Source organism: Rhineura floridana, chromosome 15 (assembly GCF_030035675.1).
Source record: "Rhineura floridana isolate rRhiFlo1 chromosome 15, rRhiFlo1.hap2, whole genome shotgun sequence".
NCBI lineage: Eukaryota > Metazoa > Chordata > Lepidosauria > Squamata > Rhineuridae > Rhineura > Rhineura floridana.
Window position 1 is genome coordinate 4,218,455 of NC_084494.1, and position 16,881 is coordinate 4,235,335.

The 16,881-nt window shown below is 46.8% G+C and overlaps 1 protein-coding gene across 3 annotated transcripts in view; it reads left to right on the forward strand.

Annotated features, from left to right (window-relative positions):
• HPCA (hippocalcin) overlaps window positions 1-16,745 on the forward strand; it is a 32,115-nt gene extending 15,370 nt beyond the window's left edge. For 2 of the 3 annotated variants that reach the window (XM_061597960.1, XM_061597961.1), the window contains 3 exons: window positions 2,979-3,370; window positions 11,974-12,079; window positions 14,881-16,745. In XM_061597960.1, coding sequence (XP_061453944.1) covers window positions 2,979-3,370; window positions 11,974-12,079; window positions 14,881-14,978 — 596 coding nt within the window. In that variant the 3' untranslated portion in view covers window positions 14,979-16,745. The remainder of the gene's footprint in view (window positions 1-2,978; window positions 3,371-11,973; window positions 12,080-14,880) is intronic. The other variant, XM_061597962.1, reaches the window with a different exon arrangement.
• The last annotated feature ends 136 nt before the right edge of the window (window positions 16,746-16,881 follow it).

Genomic DNA, 16,881 nt, shown 5'->3' on the forward strand with positions numbered 1-16,881 from the left:
CACAAAACAGCATAAAGTAAGTATAAATGCAACAAGTGGGGAAAGCGATCAGTGCTGAACATCCACAATGCACTAAAATATTTATATAATTTAAAGAACTAAGCAGGCTAGGCTGTTAACAAGGGCCTGCTGGAATGCACATATCCTCCCTGTGCTGGAAGATTTCCACCAGCTTCCAGATGGATGCTGTGTTTCATCTATAAAGCCCTAAACAGCTGTCTGCCTGCCTGCTCCTGTCAGAACCTACCTGCTTGGGGCCAGCCCTAGGATTAGACATGGTGAGGTGGCTGCCTCATGGAGCAGTAATGGACAACTGGAAAACAGAGTTGTGTATGCCACACAGCATGTTCTCTCACCCCACCCCAACTAGCTTGCTGCCTCAGGTGTGGTAAAGAACCCTATCCCATCACCAGTCTTGGAGTAAGACTCTGGTGCAGTCCAGTCGGCCTCTGTACGTGGAATGGGAAGGGGGCACCATGTTGTCCTTTGCTTCAGGCAGCAAAATGCCATGAGCCAGCCTTGCACCCATCTGGGCCTTCGATGCTCTTCATTGCAGGACCTGCTCTCGGTGCTCCTGCCTATGGAGAGTGGGCCAGTAGCAGCCAGGATCAGCCACTGTCTGGCATGTCTCTGGAAATCCCTTTTGTTTTTCATGCAATGTTTTGTTTGTTGTTATTGGCTAAATAGTATTTGTTTCCAGTGCATTGTTTTAAATTCCTTCCTGTAGCATCAGGTGCCATGTAGCACTTACCATGGAAAGGGAAGAGTAAAACATGTTTTAAAGGGCAAAGAAATCACCCAGACCAAGGTCCTGGGAGGAAGGATGGGACATAAATGTGCTATATCACAAAAAGCTATTTGTATATTCCAGTGGGTACAATAAAGTCCCCCCCTACACACACACACACTTTCTTCTAAAAGAGCCCTGTTGGGGGGAATGCAGCTCAGAGGACTTGCACCCACAAGGCATGTGTCCTTAGAGGTTGCCCTTCTGCTCCACAGCAACTCTTTCTGCTGGGAAGAAATAATTTCATTCACCACTGAAAGGGTCCCAACTAATATGCAGGAGATGGGCCATTAGGAGGAATACCACAGGGCTGTTTGCTCGCAGACTCTTGAACTCATGGGAAGCGGAGGGCTCTTCCTGTTGCCGAGTAGCAAAATTAGGTATTTGAGCATCTGAGTGAGCCTTTGTGTGTTTGAATCTTTGCTAAAGATTACACCTTCCCTACGAATTAGTCAGACAGAGACTTTCAGCTTTAAAATAAGAGATAACTACTTTATGCTGGAAGTACATACTTGATAGGAAAGAGTCCTATATCTAGATAACTAGCTAAATTGAAGATGCAAACACTAAGCCTAGTGTTTGCCCTCATGCTTGGAGGAGAGGGAGAGACAAAGAGAATATGTCTGCTCTCTCTCTCAAGAGAAAGAAGAAGGAAGGAGGATGGAGATGTGGTCAACATCCTATGCATATCAGTCTATCAGAAAGGGAGAGTCAGCAGGAGATCAAAGGATAGGTATTAGCCTAGCAAGCAGGAGGTCTCCTCTCTAGCCACCCTTTTTAACCCCAAGCAGCCTCAACCCACAAGTTGGAGTTGAACCACATATTCCAACACTTCCCTGGGGCTCCACTTTCTCTGCTTCCTGGGATGGTCCCCAACAGCCCTTTTCCCCTGGCAGTTTTTTGGGATTTGGGAATGAGGCAAGAAGTTATTTTAATAGCCCCCCAAAATACATTTTTGAAGAGTTATCAGCCAACAGTAGAAGTCCCTCTTCCCTCACCCCCCCAAATCCATAGGAATTACCACTTTGCCAATATAAAGAATGATAAAATACTTCTATCACTTTGCTAATGGCATGATTATGATGGACATGCCTCAGAGTTAAATGCACTCAAGTGACTTCAAGTACAATCTGACATTTCGACAGCAGATAGAGCTATTGCTTTACTTAAGTCTCACTTAAAGAACACTCTGCTTAACTAAAGGAATGTCATCCTGTTTTGGCAAATATGTGTTTATTTTTTTACCAGATCACCCTGTGACAAGTTGTTAGAGGTGGGAGAGCTCTTGGTTTGCATGTGAGAGGTTGGAGGATCTTAACCATCTTTTAGCACTAGTAATTGTGCAGATCTTAAGCATGTTTTAGCACTAGTAATTCTGCAAAACATGTTTAATAATGTACCTCCTGACAACGATTTCTATCAGTTTTCTGAGCTATTTGTGTTCTGTGCAAGCTGAGTTCGTCAGAAAATGTAATGAATGAGCACAGAATTTGGATTCCTGAAAATCTGAGCTTGCATTTTTTTTAAATTGAAGCCATTTTCTAGCACTCATGGCTGTATAGAAATCCAAATAAAAATGAAAAATTATTGTTTGCTTGCATGAGGAAGTGGGAACTGCTAAAGATGGGGGAGAAATTTGATTCAGTTTGCATTTAAAGGAGAACTTACCTAATTTGCACTTTTCAAAACAACACATGAACTGAAACACAGCCATCCTTTGAAATTCACTCTTCTCTAAATTTTGTGGTGCAGTTCTCCAGCTGAATTATTAAAAAAAGATGTATGGATAAACATACATAAATAAACATGTTAGTGAAAATAGCATTCATTGAGGAAAATGGGTTTGCAAAGATGTGTAAGTTAGGCAAAATTGCATAGAAAATTGTGTATATTCGGAGAAATATGAACTAAAATGCTGATGAATTTTCATGAGGACTTCCTTTTTTTTAAAAAAAATTGCAAACTGGAAATGTGGAGACTTGAACTTAAGGAATGAAAAAAATTAGGAACTGAGGCAACCCAAAACTTGATTATTTGCCCATGCCTTGTACAACCTATGGTAGAGCTCTGATTACCTAGGAATCTTTTCTGAGCAAGCCCTCTGGTCTTTCCTGAAGAGCAGAGTGTGACTTGGTCCCAGGGCAGTTGTTCCATGCCAAGCTCCTTCCTGCTACCTGCATTTCATTTTCAGCCTCCGGTCCAACCATGGGGAAACAGAACAGCAAGCTACGTCCAGAGATGCTCCAAGATCTCCGAGAGAACACAGAGTTCTCGGATCTGGAGCTCCAAGAGTGGTACAAAGGCTTCCTCAAGGACTGTCCCACTGGCATCCTCAACGTGGAGGAGTTCAAGAAGATCTATGCCAATTTCTTCCCTTATGGCGACGCCTCCAAGTTCGCTGAGCACGTCTTCCGCACCTTCGACACCAACGGTGACGGCACCATCGACTTCCGAGAGTTCATCATTGCCCTGAGTGTCACTTCCCGGGGGAAACTGGAGCAGAAGCTGATGTGGGCTTTCAGCATGTATGACCTTGATGGGAACGGCTACATCAGCCGAGAGGAGATGCTGGAAATTGTGCAGGTAACCTGACTGGAGGCTGCTCTGGCCCTTCCCCCAGCTGCCGCCTTGGCCATGTTGTGAGTGCAGAAGAGGAGCTCCCTCTTGGGATAACTTTTCCCAGATGTCTGATAGTAACGGCTCACCTGGTAGTAAAGTCCCACTTTGCTCTGATGGCCAGGGAGGCTTTCTTCTAGAGTTCCTAAGAGCAGCACGTTAGGGCAATAAACAGCACCATGGGGCAAGAAGCACCTGCCTGCAAGGTTGTGTGGGTTGTGGAGGGTTGTGAAGACGAGCAGGGCAAGAGAGGCCCCACCACTCTCAGGCTTTCCTGGCAATGTCCATGAAAAAGGGCCAGCACTACCTCTCAGTAATTTTCTGCTTTCTCCAGTTCTGGGGAAAATGTCTGTATTTAAATGATAAAGAAACATAATTTAAGAAAAAGGTATCTGATTTTGACATTGCTATTTTACAGCTGACAGCTCTTTAAAATTATCATTCATAGTGGATAGTATTCAATGCTAGTCCTACTCAGAGTAGACCTGTTGAAGACATGACTAACTTAGGTGCATTCATTTTAATGGGTCTACCCTGAGTAGGACTAAGTTGACTACAACCCAGTGTTTATTACAGAATTTGTAGAGCTTGCAGTGCTTGGTAATGTTGCCTTAAAGTAAAGCCAAGTTTTGCTGGTTTTTATCTAGGAACAAATTACACAAAACCGGAAGTTGAAAAAAAAGCCTACTTTAAATTAAATTGATCCATTTTGTACTTAGGACCCAAACAACCTGTAGAACTTTAAGAAAAGGTGAAAATTACTTCCTCACTCACTGCAGACAGTACAGAGCAAGCTCCCCTCAGAGCCTCCTTCAGCTGACCGCTGAGGGCAAGTGGCCAGCTCATCCACCTCTACGGCCGGCCCTGGGACTATTGGTGAGGCAGCTGTCCCTCACCTGTTCCCGTCATATGTCTGGGACTGCAGCTGCATGCTGTTTGGGACTGATGTGCATGGTCATCTAAGACATCTGCAGGACAGTAGGTTGGGGAAGGCTAGGTTAAACCTGGGTTAGACCTGGACCTAAAGTCAGGATCATTCAGACTATGGTATTTCCGATCTCTATGTATGGATGTGAAAGTTGAACAGTGAAAAAAGCGGGTAAGAGAAAAATCAAGTCATTTGAAATGTGGTGTTGGGGGAGAGCTTTACTCATACCGTGGACCGTGAAAAAGACAAATAATTGGGTGTTAGAACAAATTAAACCAGAACTATCACTAGAAGCTAAAATGATGAAATTGAGGTGATCATACTTTGGACACATAATGAGAAGACATGATTCACTAGAAAAGACAATAAAAAAGGTAAAGGTGTCCCTGCAGTTGTAGTGCGAGTCGTTTCCGACTCTTAGGGTGACGTCTTGCGACGTTTTACTAGGCAGACCATATATATGGGGTGGGATTGCCAGTTCCTTCCCCGGCCTTTCTTTACCCCCCAGCATATGCCAGGTACTCATTTTACCGACCACGGATGGATGGAAGGCTAAGTGGACCTTGACCCCTTTTACCGGAGATTCGACTTCCTCCTTCTGTTGGAATCGAACTCCAGCCGTGGGCAGAGCTTTCGGTTGCGTTACCGCCGCTTACCACTCTGCGCCACGGAGGACAATAATGCTGGGAAAAACAGAAGGGAGTAGAAAAAGAGGAAGGCCAAACAAGAGATGGATTGATTCCATAAAGGAAGCCACAGACCTGAACTTACAAGATCCAAACAGGGTGGTTTATAACATAAGCTCTTGGTGGTTACTGATTCATAGGGTCGCCATTAGTCGAAATCGACTTGAAGGCACATAACGACAACAAGATCTGGACTGGGGAGAGCCAGGTTCCAGTCCCTGCCCAGCCATGGAGGAGGTGGGAGGTGGTGGGCCAGTCGCTATCTCTTCGCCTAACCTTCCTCACAGGGCTGTTGTGAGGATACAGTGGGGAGAGGAACCATGTATACTGCCTTAAGCTCATTGGAAGAAGGGGAAAATAAAAACGAAAGTCATGAATAAGAGTAAGACGTTCCTGCCATCAGAGGAAACTCCCTCCCCCAGTATTTCTGTGTGAGCTGCCCTTGGGCATCAACTTTGGGGAGGCCCTGAAACTCAGCGCTGGACCTTGCAAACAAAGAGTGCCAGATGCAGTGGCCAACCTCTGGAGGGTTAATGAGCTTGGCTGGCAAGGCTGGGAAGTGACCTTTCCCTGCTAGAGACCCTGGACAGCAGCAACCAATCAGAGTACAGGGCTGAGTGGACTGATGGCTGAGAATTCACTGCAACATTTTGAGGTTGTTCCCCCACGGACCTGGGACCATCCGGAGACCTGAGATTAGAGGCTTGCAAATCTAATAATCCTGGCTGAGATTATTTCAGGTGCCTGCCCCCCGCGCCCCCCAATCTACCCCTCACTGTTAGAAGGCCAGTGCTAAAGCATTTTCTTTTTGATCCCCTGAGATACGTAACACAGGCGAACCGAAAGAGCTTGAAGTAAGTGGATCCTAAAACTCAGCATTTCAAAATTGCTGCTGAATTAAAATTGGTCCCCACTGCTCAGTCAGCTAAAGCCGTAGTTGGTTAATATCCTCATTAAACTGATTAAAGCTTGCAATCCTAATTAGAGAGTGGGCAAATCCACTCTTCAAAGGATCTTGAGTGTGTGCCACTGGTAGCAAGTTAATTTATGATTAAATTGATTAAAGCTTTCAGCTTTAAGATATATGTATGGACTGTGTTTACAGCAGAGTTTGCAACTGAGAGTGTAATTGCTTTGGGGAGTGGAACGGCGACCTGTGAATGAAGACCATTGGTTTTCTCCTGTTTTGTAGGGAAGCAGTGGCAGCAGTTGTGCCTGTCTGTCTGTCTCCTTTCGCACAGGGTGTGTTGTGTGTGTGCATGCTTGTGTACATGCTGAATTCTCTCTTTTTCACTACCTCTTTCACTCTCTAAGCAATGGTGCAGATTTAAAGGATACGCCCAACAGAGCAGATTGGAGAGCTGCTTTTAATGGGGATTTAACCGGCCAAGGGAGCAGATTAGAGATTGCCCCTCTTGGATCCCACTGTGCCAAGGCATCCAGGCACCTGTTTGCCTGCTAGCTGCAGGAACCCTCCAGTTTTTCTCTGCCCTCGGGGGGGGGGGCAGGAGGGGACAGAACAGCTGTTCCATTTCTGTGCCACAATAAGATCCAAGAAGACACAAGTGTTTCATCCTGGCCAGTGTCAGCAAGTCAGAGGACGCCTCTGGTGAATAATTTTGATGGGAAATCAGCTCCACACTGTTACTCCCAAAGCTGTGGACCTCTTAAGGGACTCTGAAGGCACAGTTGTGAGGGGATTCATGAGCAACCATTTCTGCAGCACTCCTTAATACATTTTCAAAGGGCTTTATGAGTTTTATCTTGCAGGTATTCACAGTTCCTCCCCTACAAGGGATGTCACATGATCATCATCATTATTCCCATTTTGCAGGTGAGGGAACTGAGGCAAAAAAAACCAGGGGCTTGCGACTGGGCACACAGTGAGTGTGACCATGCCCCAGTTGTCGTCCCCCCCCCCCGGTTTTGGTTTTATTTTGGCTTCTACTGCATCATCTGCCAGATAAGAACTAGACTTACTCTGTAAAAGTGACACACTTGGGGACAGGGAGAACACACAGACACGGAAAAGTAGTGAACTGGAGAAGGGCTCGACACTCCTCTCCCCCTTCTACTGCTTCTTCCCTGCAAAGCCTCCTCCCATTCTTCTTAGATAGCAAAGACTGGTTCCCCCCCCCTTATGTTTCCACCCTGCCTTTGTTCTGTCTTGGACCCCAGACGGTCTCTCACCCAGGCCCATACTAGATCTACATCTGCTTAGCTTCAGCAGGGTGGTGGCCTCACATGCCTTCAGACCAGACCCTGAGACTGAGGTATCCTCTGTTTGCCATAATTTCTGGCATCACTAGTCCCCCTGTATTCCTCCCCCTCCACATTTTTACACATGCCAGTATTGAGACAATTATGCTGAGGGACATCAGGAGGTGTGAGTGGGAGGCACGAGCAGACCTGCTGAAATGCCCTCATCTTCTCCAGGCTGAAAGACCCAGGACCCCTTCCCTCCTTTGTCTCTGATCATTTTAATCTACTTGCAGGTAGGCCCTCCAACCCACCTCTTCATGTAGCAGGCTGGGGTGCTTCTCCCCCAGTAGCACTACTCATGAGTAAATGCTCCAGCCTGCCACTGGAAGGAGCAAGAGGAACATCAGACGTACAATGACTGTCACAATATCTGACAAGACAGCATAAGGATTCCCAAAATTATGAGGGATTGCAGGGGTGGGGAGGCACCTTCCAAATCAGATAATGCAGTCGTTTGGGCAGCAAAGCATCTTGGCCAGCCTGGGAGGTCTGTGAAAAGCAGCATGGACTGCATAAAACTTTCTTCAGGGATCGGAAGTGTTGAAGCATCACATTTTTCCATTATTTGGGGCTTAAAATTTGGAGAACTTATTAGGGCTATACAAGGTTACCTCTGTCATCTTGGGAATATCCTAAACAGAACTCATCGGGAGAGATCTGTACTGGGTGCCATGCCATGTTCACCAAGACTATTGCATTGGAGGCTTTGTTGTGGTCTGGCAACTGGGGGAAATGATGGAACAGAAAAACACCATGTGCCCCCCCTCATATCTCCGCTTTCAATTGTCTTCTCCCAAAGCCACTATTCTAAAACTACAAGCCGCATCAAGGAGCTTAATTCGCACATTTGCACATTGGGTATAGTACTAGCCACATCAAGGCCCAAGCCTGAACTTCCAGAGGGCTAAGTAGGTTCTCTAGCTTTCAGAAATAATCCCTGGTAAAAACAGGAGACAGAGTCTGCTGGCTCAGCAGGCCCAACTCATGGAGGGAAGTCTTATGCCATCTTTCCAGAATGTGATGCCATGCTGATGGCAGCTGTAGTCCAAAGCATCTGGGCACCAGGCTAGGGAAGGCTGCCTGACACCCAGAAGAGAATCAGGTCTGATTTCAGGCTGCAAAGTTGCTGCTTTGGTTGTCTGAATACTTTGGTCGTTCCTCTGCCTGGGCAGGGTTGGGAATACTTTGTAAACTAGATTTGCCTTGGGGATCCCTTTTTCTTCCACACCGAGATGCATTACACTTGATTTTTATTCTGTCCAGGTTAAGGGACCTGCTTTTTGGGAGAGAACAGGTGGGTTCCCCACAGAAAACTCAAAATAGTTCATCTTGTTTGGGAGGCAGCAGTGAATTGATTTAATTTTTTTTGAGGTGGAGGGTAGAGAAATTCTTTGAACTGGGTCTTGGATAAATTGATGCTCCAAAGTGCCCTTGGCATAGAGAAATGAGGACAGCTGGGGTGGTGGCTTTTTATGCAGGCGTTCCAAGATCAGTTGGGTTTCCATCCCTTCTGTTGAAAGGCTAGTCAAAGCAGAATGAATCCCAACATCCTCTTCAGGTTGAGTACCCAGATCTACAAAGGATCCAGCAGTCAGAGATTGGTACAGGCCTGTTGGGTGACTCTGCCGTTTTCTAGAAGGGGCATCTGGCTGTTGGCTGCAAGAAGGTTTGAGCTTTTCCAGGTCACTTGGAATGTATCGCTTTAGCTCAAAAGAGACATTGGACACTAAGGTGCTGACACAATTGGAACAGAGGGCTTCATTTAGCAACTCCATTTCGCATTAGGTCAGCCTTCCCCAACCTTATGCCCTTGAGTTGTTTTGGACTACAACTCCCATCAGCCCCTGCCAGCTCAATCATGCTGGCTGGAGCTAAGCAGAGTTGTAGTGTAAAACAGCTCAAGGGCATGAGGTTGGGGAAGGCTGACCTAATGGTAAACGGCTGCCATGAATTCAGAGACCTCACCCAACCAGGGAGCCAGTTCAAGCATGCACTGGAGTGCTGGATTCTACTCTTTCTCCAGCTGTTAGAACTGAATGGAAGAGCTTGGGTAAGTGACCCACACATCCTGGGTTTCCTGTCTGTAAAATGGGAATGAGAGGCTTGCATTAAAAATGCCACATAAATAATTAATGATAATAAATTGCTTTGGTTTTTAATATTGTGACCATTTTGTGGTTGGTCATGGCCCCCATTCTGTCCGCTATTGCAGAAGTCATTCGGGGATCACCAGTGGTGTAGTCATCTGGGGTCTCGGGGGGGGTCTTAGACCCTTTACTTTTTTTGGAAGCAGGGTCCCAATGTCTCCACCATCCTACAAGCCAATCAGTATGAAAGGAGAGTGTATTAGCCACTGAGCAGAGTCTTCCAACATGCCTCCTTGTCCTTTCCTGCTGATTGGAACCAATCAGAGTGAAAGGAGGTGAGTCGGCCACTGAGAAGACTTTCTTCAGTAGCTGACACTCTCCCCTTTCATGCTTGTTGGCTCCTAGGGATGGCCGTTGTTATGAGAGAAAGCATTAACAAGGATCGCATTCTCAACCTACAGCAAAAAGGGGGTGTGGCTGTGACTATCATGGAGGGACCCTGCACTTCTGGATTTGCCACTACAGTACTGGAGATCACACAGAACTACAAAGTGGAGATTAGAAGGGGTTGTACACCTTGGTCCTTTCCCCTGTTCTTTCTGTCATTGCTTGGAAGATTAGTAATAGAGAATATTTACAAAAAGGAATGCAGTGGTAATTTCCCGGGAAGCATCTTATGATACAGACAAGTCTCCTTTATCCTGGTGGTAATAACTGGGACCGATTAAGTACCTCCTGAGCTAGGAGCATCTAAAGGGACCCTCCACATGTTGTTGGGACTCCAACTCCCATTGGCCACGCTGACTGGTTGATGGGACTTGGAGTCCAACAGCATCTGGAGGATGGCTGCTTGGGAAAAACATTTCCCTCCTTCCCTTGTACTACCATTCAGGCTCACCTAGCGGATAACATTGCATTTCAAAAGGAAGTCACTCTGCTTAACACAACACACAGTCAGCTAGCTTGTAGAATTCATAGCCACTGGCTTAGGCAGCCTGCAGAAAAGGCTAGGCAAATTCACAGAGGACAGTTTTTCTGTCAGCGACCAGGAGAAATACATGGAACCTCCATCTCCAGAGGCAGTACACCAGACAGTCAGCAAGGGGAAGTGGTCATCCCTTTCAGGATCACCTTGGAACCTCTTGGAGGTGTTTGACTCTAGCAGCTGTTCTTACTGTAATTCCTGTCCAGCTCTGTAGTGCCCTCTACTGATGGCAGGATAGTATTGCACATCTGCATTGTAAAATCACATCACCACTCATATGTATACCCCTTTTATCTATTTTTCTTTTTCACTTCCATCAAGTGGTGCTGTTCTTATTGTTGGTCTGCCCTGATGGACTTGAGTCAACTCCCCTGCCAAAGTGGAGGTGTTTTTGTCCTAGGTGATCAACCATACCGAGGAGGTGCGAGGGGGAGCAGCTATGGTGCAAGGGTTGTGATCAGGGAGATGGAAACTTTCCCATCTGCCTGCATGATTTGTCCTCACCCCCAAAAAACGTTTGGAATGTTAATTACCAATTTCTCCAACCAGGCCATTTACACAGCCTCCTGGGAAATAGCAGCTTGGGTATTCTTATTTTTAATGCCACTTTTTCTGTTTGTTTTAATCAAGTCCATTCTGCTTGCTTCTCTTTGGTTTTGAGTGCTCAGGGCAGATAGGGCAGCGTCTCTTTGAAACAATTTGTCATTGTCCCTTAGCCAGAGGGCTTCCACTGCTCATTTGAAGGCTCTTTCCCCAACTCGATGCCTGAACCTGGGGTTGATGGGAGTTGCAATTGAAAATATCTGGAGGGCACCAGGTTGGGGAAGACTGGCTTAGAGCAAGGGATCTTTGGGTGTGACAGGGTGCTCATAATCTATATGCATTAGATGTGGAAATTGCTGAAGCAAACCCAAGATAGAAAGAGCAGAGCAGATGGCACTAGCGTGGTCCTAAGTCATCAACATGGTCCATGCCGGCATTGAACGTGCTCAGATGCAGCCAAGGCTCAGAGACGGCTGTGGAAGGGCTCTCCCCACCAAGCCATGCCATGTGCGCTGCTAGCCATGCACATAAGATTTTCTTTTGCACATTCCCACTCGGCTGGTGGCATCCTATCACCACCACCTCTCCTTGTGTGTGAAAGATTGCAGCCCCCTTATGGGCACGGCTTGCACCATTGATACATGCCTGCCTGTGCGTTTTATTGGGAGGTGAACCTTCGTAGGGTTGCCAGGAGCCCTTACCACAGGGGCCAACAACACGATGCCCTCCAGATATTTTGGAGGGCAGCTCCTGTCATCCCAATGGTGAGAGACGATGGGAAGTGTAGTCCACACCATGTTGGCATCCCTTGCCTTAAAATCTGAAATAACTCAGCTGCACAGAAGGTGGTTTTTCGCTCTGAACTTCTTTGCCTCCTAGTTTCAGTCGTCTGAGGGTTGGCCGTGGTTATGCACTTATAAGACAAACCACTTTCTCCAGTCCTTATGGCATTCGCATCTGTCTGAGGGGTAAAACAGGCCAAAAAAGAGACTCCGCATAGCTTGGCCAAACTGGCTGTCGCCAAAGGGCTGCAACTCAAGATTTATGTCTCAGATTTATTCCCCATTCCTTCTCTGCAGGCCATCTACAAAATGGTCTCCTCCGTGATGAAGATGCCTGAAGATGAGTCGACACCTGAGAAACGGACAGAAAAAATCTTCCGGCAGATGGATACCAATAATGATGGTAAATGAGGAGAGATGAAGCTACGAAGATACACCCGCATCACTCAGTCCAGAGCTCAGACAAAAAGGCAGGCAGGCAGGCAGGCAGGCAGGCAGATGAAATACATCAGGGGAGAGCTGCGCGTCAAGATGGGGAACGACCCGCATAGTGGTTTGGGAAGGCTGCAGGTTGATGGCTGAGGGAGGAGGTGAAACAAACTGGGGGCTGGCCTGCCGTGGGGGAAGGGCCACGGCTAAGTGTGGAAGCATCTGCTTTACTTGCAGAAGGTCCCAGGTTCAATCCCCAAGTAGGACTGGGAAATGTCCCTTGTCTGAAACCCCAGACACCTGCTGCCAGTCAGTGCAGAGAGTGCTGAGCTAGGTGGACCAAGGGTCTGATTCTGCGTAAGTCAGCTGTTTGTGTTCCCATGTCATTGGGTGACAACTTGTGTAGATAAAAGAAACCCTGGCTCAAGAAATGCCATTGTAGGGATAACGGGAAACATTTCGCAGCAGGCTTTCACTTGCCCAACTTTTAAAGTCAATGTGACTTTGCACAAGGGATGGAGGTCCCGTGGCTCACCAGCTCTTGTTGAACCCCAACTCCTATCAGCCTCACCCAGCGTGGCCAGGGATGATGGGAGTTGTCCTCCCACAACATCTGCAGGGCCATACGCTTGCCAACTCTGCTCTAAATCTTGGGGAGGATAAGGCTGTGCCTGGTCAGGAGTGACGTGGTTGAGCTTCCACTGATAGTCAACTGCAGCTCTTCCCCAGCTGGTACCCCCCCCCCCCGGTGTTGTTGAACTACACCTCTCATCAGCCACAGCCAGCATAGCTGTGGGCTGATGAGAGTTGTAGTTCAACAACATCAGGAAGGCACCAGGTTGGGGAACTCTGATCTACAAGATTCCATCCCAATTATTTTTTATTAATTAGAAAGCGCTTTAATATTTTATTTATTTAAAGCATGTGTGCCCTTCCTTCAGGTATAAAAATAGTGAGGGTGGTTCATTTATTTACATTTGTGTCCTACTTTTCCACCAAGGAGCTCAAGATAGCATACATGGTTCTCCAACTCTCTGTTTTATTCACACAACAAGCCTGCAAGGTAGGTTAGGCTGTGACTGGCCCAAAGTCACCCAGTGAACTTTATGGCTGAGTGTCGACTTGAACCCAGGTCTCTCAGGTCCTAGTCAGACGCTCTTAACAATTACACTACATTGCCTCTCTAATAATAATAAAATTAAAAACAAAAAATAAAATAACCCAAATATTTTTTTAAAAAACCTTCTGCTTTAAATTTTTATAACTTGCTGACTTTGTTCTTGTTTTGGATGGGCTGGAATTTTTAGAATTTGGTTTTTATAGATAAATATTTATGACGCACACAAACATATGCACACCTATGTTGTAAGCCATGTTTGAATGCGTTTTTAACATGGGAAGTTGCAATGTAAATGCTTGAGCATCACAGCAGAATTAAAACCAAATCTGCAATATCAAACCTATTGGACCTATAACTATTTAAAAATGGAAATGGACTGCCTTCAAGTAGATTCCGACTTATGGCAACCCTATGAATAAGGTTTTCAAAGACCTGAAAAAACAGAAATGTACTGAATAACTTTTGGCCCCATCAGACACACATCCCTCAGCTATGGAGAGTGTTCCACGTCTGAGGCACAACAGCCAAGAAGCAGATTTCCTCCAATACCACCCAGCTGATTTCAAGAGAGCCCCCGGCTATGATGCAGGGGGGCAGGTACATGTAGGGAAGATGAAGAACACTTGGCAGTTGTTTTCCTTGGACTTCCCTTGTTAATTAAAAGCAGTAGTAGTATTTATAGTAAAAATTTAAAAATCACAGAGCCGTTTACAAAACATAATACAACCTCAGTACATCAAAATACATTAGAATCAGGCTTACAATTCATGATCACAATATAAAAAATAGACTGCCCTATGAACAGAGTTTTCATGGTAAGCGGTATTCAGAGGAGGTTTACCATTGCCTTCCTCTGGGGCTGAGAGGCAGTGACTGGCCCAAGGTCACCCAGTGAGCTTCATGGCTGTGTGGGGATTCGAACCCTGGTCTCCCATGTCGTAGTCCAGCACTCTAACCACTAGGCCAAACTGGCTCTCGGTCACAATATAGCAGCAGATATAGTAGAAGTTGTCCAGCACCTTGTCTCGGAAGGTCCCAAAAGCCTGGGTGAAGAAGGGCATCTTAAGAGGATGTCGAAAAGGGTATACCAAAGACTGTTGATGGGCTTCCAGGGACAGGGAGTCCCACAAGTGGGAGTTCCACAAGTTCCACAAGCCTTCCCCCAGGTCACTGCATCATGTGCCACTTTCATTCCTTCATCCTCCTGGGTGCTTCATCGCTCTCATTTAGGCCGCAGTCCACATACCAGGGAGTAAGGATCACATGGTTAATAAGTAAAGCCAAGGAACAAGAGAGTAGAATTGCCCAAAGCCACAGAACATAGGCAGAGAAGAGTTGAGATGAAAGGATGCCTCCATGTGCATCCTATGATGCTGGACGATTAAAAGCCAGCCTAAAGAGAAAGGTTTTAACTGCATGCTGGGACAGACCAAACCACTGGATGTGAGAAATCTTAGGTCTCAGGGGATTCCGCAAAAAGTGGGTCTCCCAGGAAAACAAAGTCAGGTGCATTTTTAATTTTTAATTGAATTTCAGGTCTTTTGGTAGCAGGTGCAGGTCTCCCACAGCCAGAATTAAGCACATTACTTTGCAGGCGCTCCAGGCTCCCTTCTGAAGGGAGGACTCATTTTGCTCTCCCCATCTCTCCTTTACAGGCAAGCTGTCTCTGGAAGAGTTTATCAAGGGGGCAAAGAGTGATCCTTCCATTGTGAGGCTGCTGCAGTGTGACCCCAGCAGTGCCTCCCAGTTCTGAGCACCTCCCTCGCTGTGCGGCAGGAGGAGGCAGCGTTCCGAAACAGCACCGCAACCTCGCTCCACCCCAAGGAGGCGACCAGCTTCCCCTTACCTGCCCCCCCCTTGGAGAAATGGACATGTTCCCAAGGAAGCAAACAGCACTGCCAGTCTGGTTTTTTCCGGACTCATCGGTTCCCTTCCCTTCTCCTCCCCTGAACACTGTCGTTGTGTTTGACTGTTACTTTGCTGGGTGTGTGTGTGTGAGGAGGCTCCTGGGGGGGCGAGGGTGGTAGCAGCACAAAGGGGAGACAAATAGACAGGTTCATTTTTTGTGAGGTGTTGGCATTTGGTTTTGCAAAATGTATTCCTCACTTGATAACTGCTTCTAGTGTGGTGCATGTGGCTTGCTCGTAGCGCACTATAACTGTGGCTGCATGTGTTATGTGTGTGTGCGTCTTTGATTTACAAGAGCAGAATGCTTGGGGTGCAGTTCAGTCTCCTAAGAATCCTGTGGTGTCTGTTGCTTTGAAGCAAGCCCAGCAGGCCTTGGGACTGCCAGGAGAAACTTTTGAAAAGGTGGGAGTGAAATCCCAGAAGGCAGCGGGAGGGAGAGGAGAAGGGAAGAGGTCACTGAGCAGGTCCTCTTGCCATGGTCAGTTGCTCAGTATTCTGTGTAGCTCCTGGCCCCTCAACCCAAATTAGCCTTCACGAACCTGGTAGCCTCCAGATGTTTTGAACTACAACCCCCATCTGGGGCTGATGGGAGTTGTAGTCCAAAACATCTGGAGGGCACTAGGCTGCTGAAGGCTGATTAAAATAAGCACAAATACAGAAATTTGCATTCAGGAGGATTTCTTTCTAGCATAGAGTTAGTAGTTTTGGCCCATAGCACCTGCAATCCTGATTGTCATTGAATTCAGATGGTGCGGTCTCATACTTTCAATACTTTGAATGCAAGCAATCCTGTGTCACCGAAAGGTGCTGAGCTAAATGCCCTGCAGATGGCCACACATAACATAAAGAACCTGGTGGGGAATCACATATTGATAGCAGGTAGGGCTATTTATTTATTTGGGACATTTCTCTCCCGTCTTCCTTGCATTTTTGTTTGTGGGGCACAGCACAATCCCTGGGAGGGCAGAGGGAGACCTCCAGGCCAGGCCCACTGAAATCAAGAGCACAACCCCATTTCCATAGCCATTTCAAACCTGCAGCTCGGGAGTGCACCCTGGAGCACCTGGGCAGTCTCGCCTTTCCCTCCACCAGCCCCTGAAAGGCTGCAAGGGCCCCCAGCCAGAGGTTGGCCATTCACTTTAGCATCTCCAAAGCACTTTACATACCTTATTTATTTATTAGCTACATTTATATCCTGTCCTCCTCCCTGAAAGATGTCCAGGGCAGCTATCAACATAAAATCAAATAAAACAATGTACAGTGTGCAACAACTAAAAGCTACAGTAATAAAAAAAGACACTGCCTAACAACATCTATCCCCTTCCAAAGATCTAGGCAAATAAAAACGTCTCCAAATCCCTCTTGAACATGACCATTTAACCTCTAAAGGTGGGCCAACATTCTCATCCCTGTATTACAGATTGAAGGCTGCGGGGGAACGATGCCTCAGTTGAGAGCCCAGAATGGGTGTTGGGCCAAGGTGAGATTTGGCCCAGGGGCATCCTTATGCACAGCTCAGACTCAATTTGTACTCGGAGAGTCTCCATGCCTCAATAAACAGACACATCCACTTTCCATGTTTCACTGTGTGTGCGTGTGATGTAGCTGCATTGAATGCAGTACAGGTGAGAGGCCTGAAGCTGGCACAGGCAGCTAGGTTACCTGTGTAGGCTGGCCAGGTCTGGCCTCCTCACTTCTCTGACAAGGACCATACTGAAAGCCACAAAGGGCTTGGCTGTGGCAGAGTT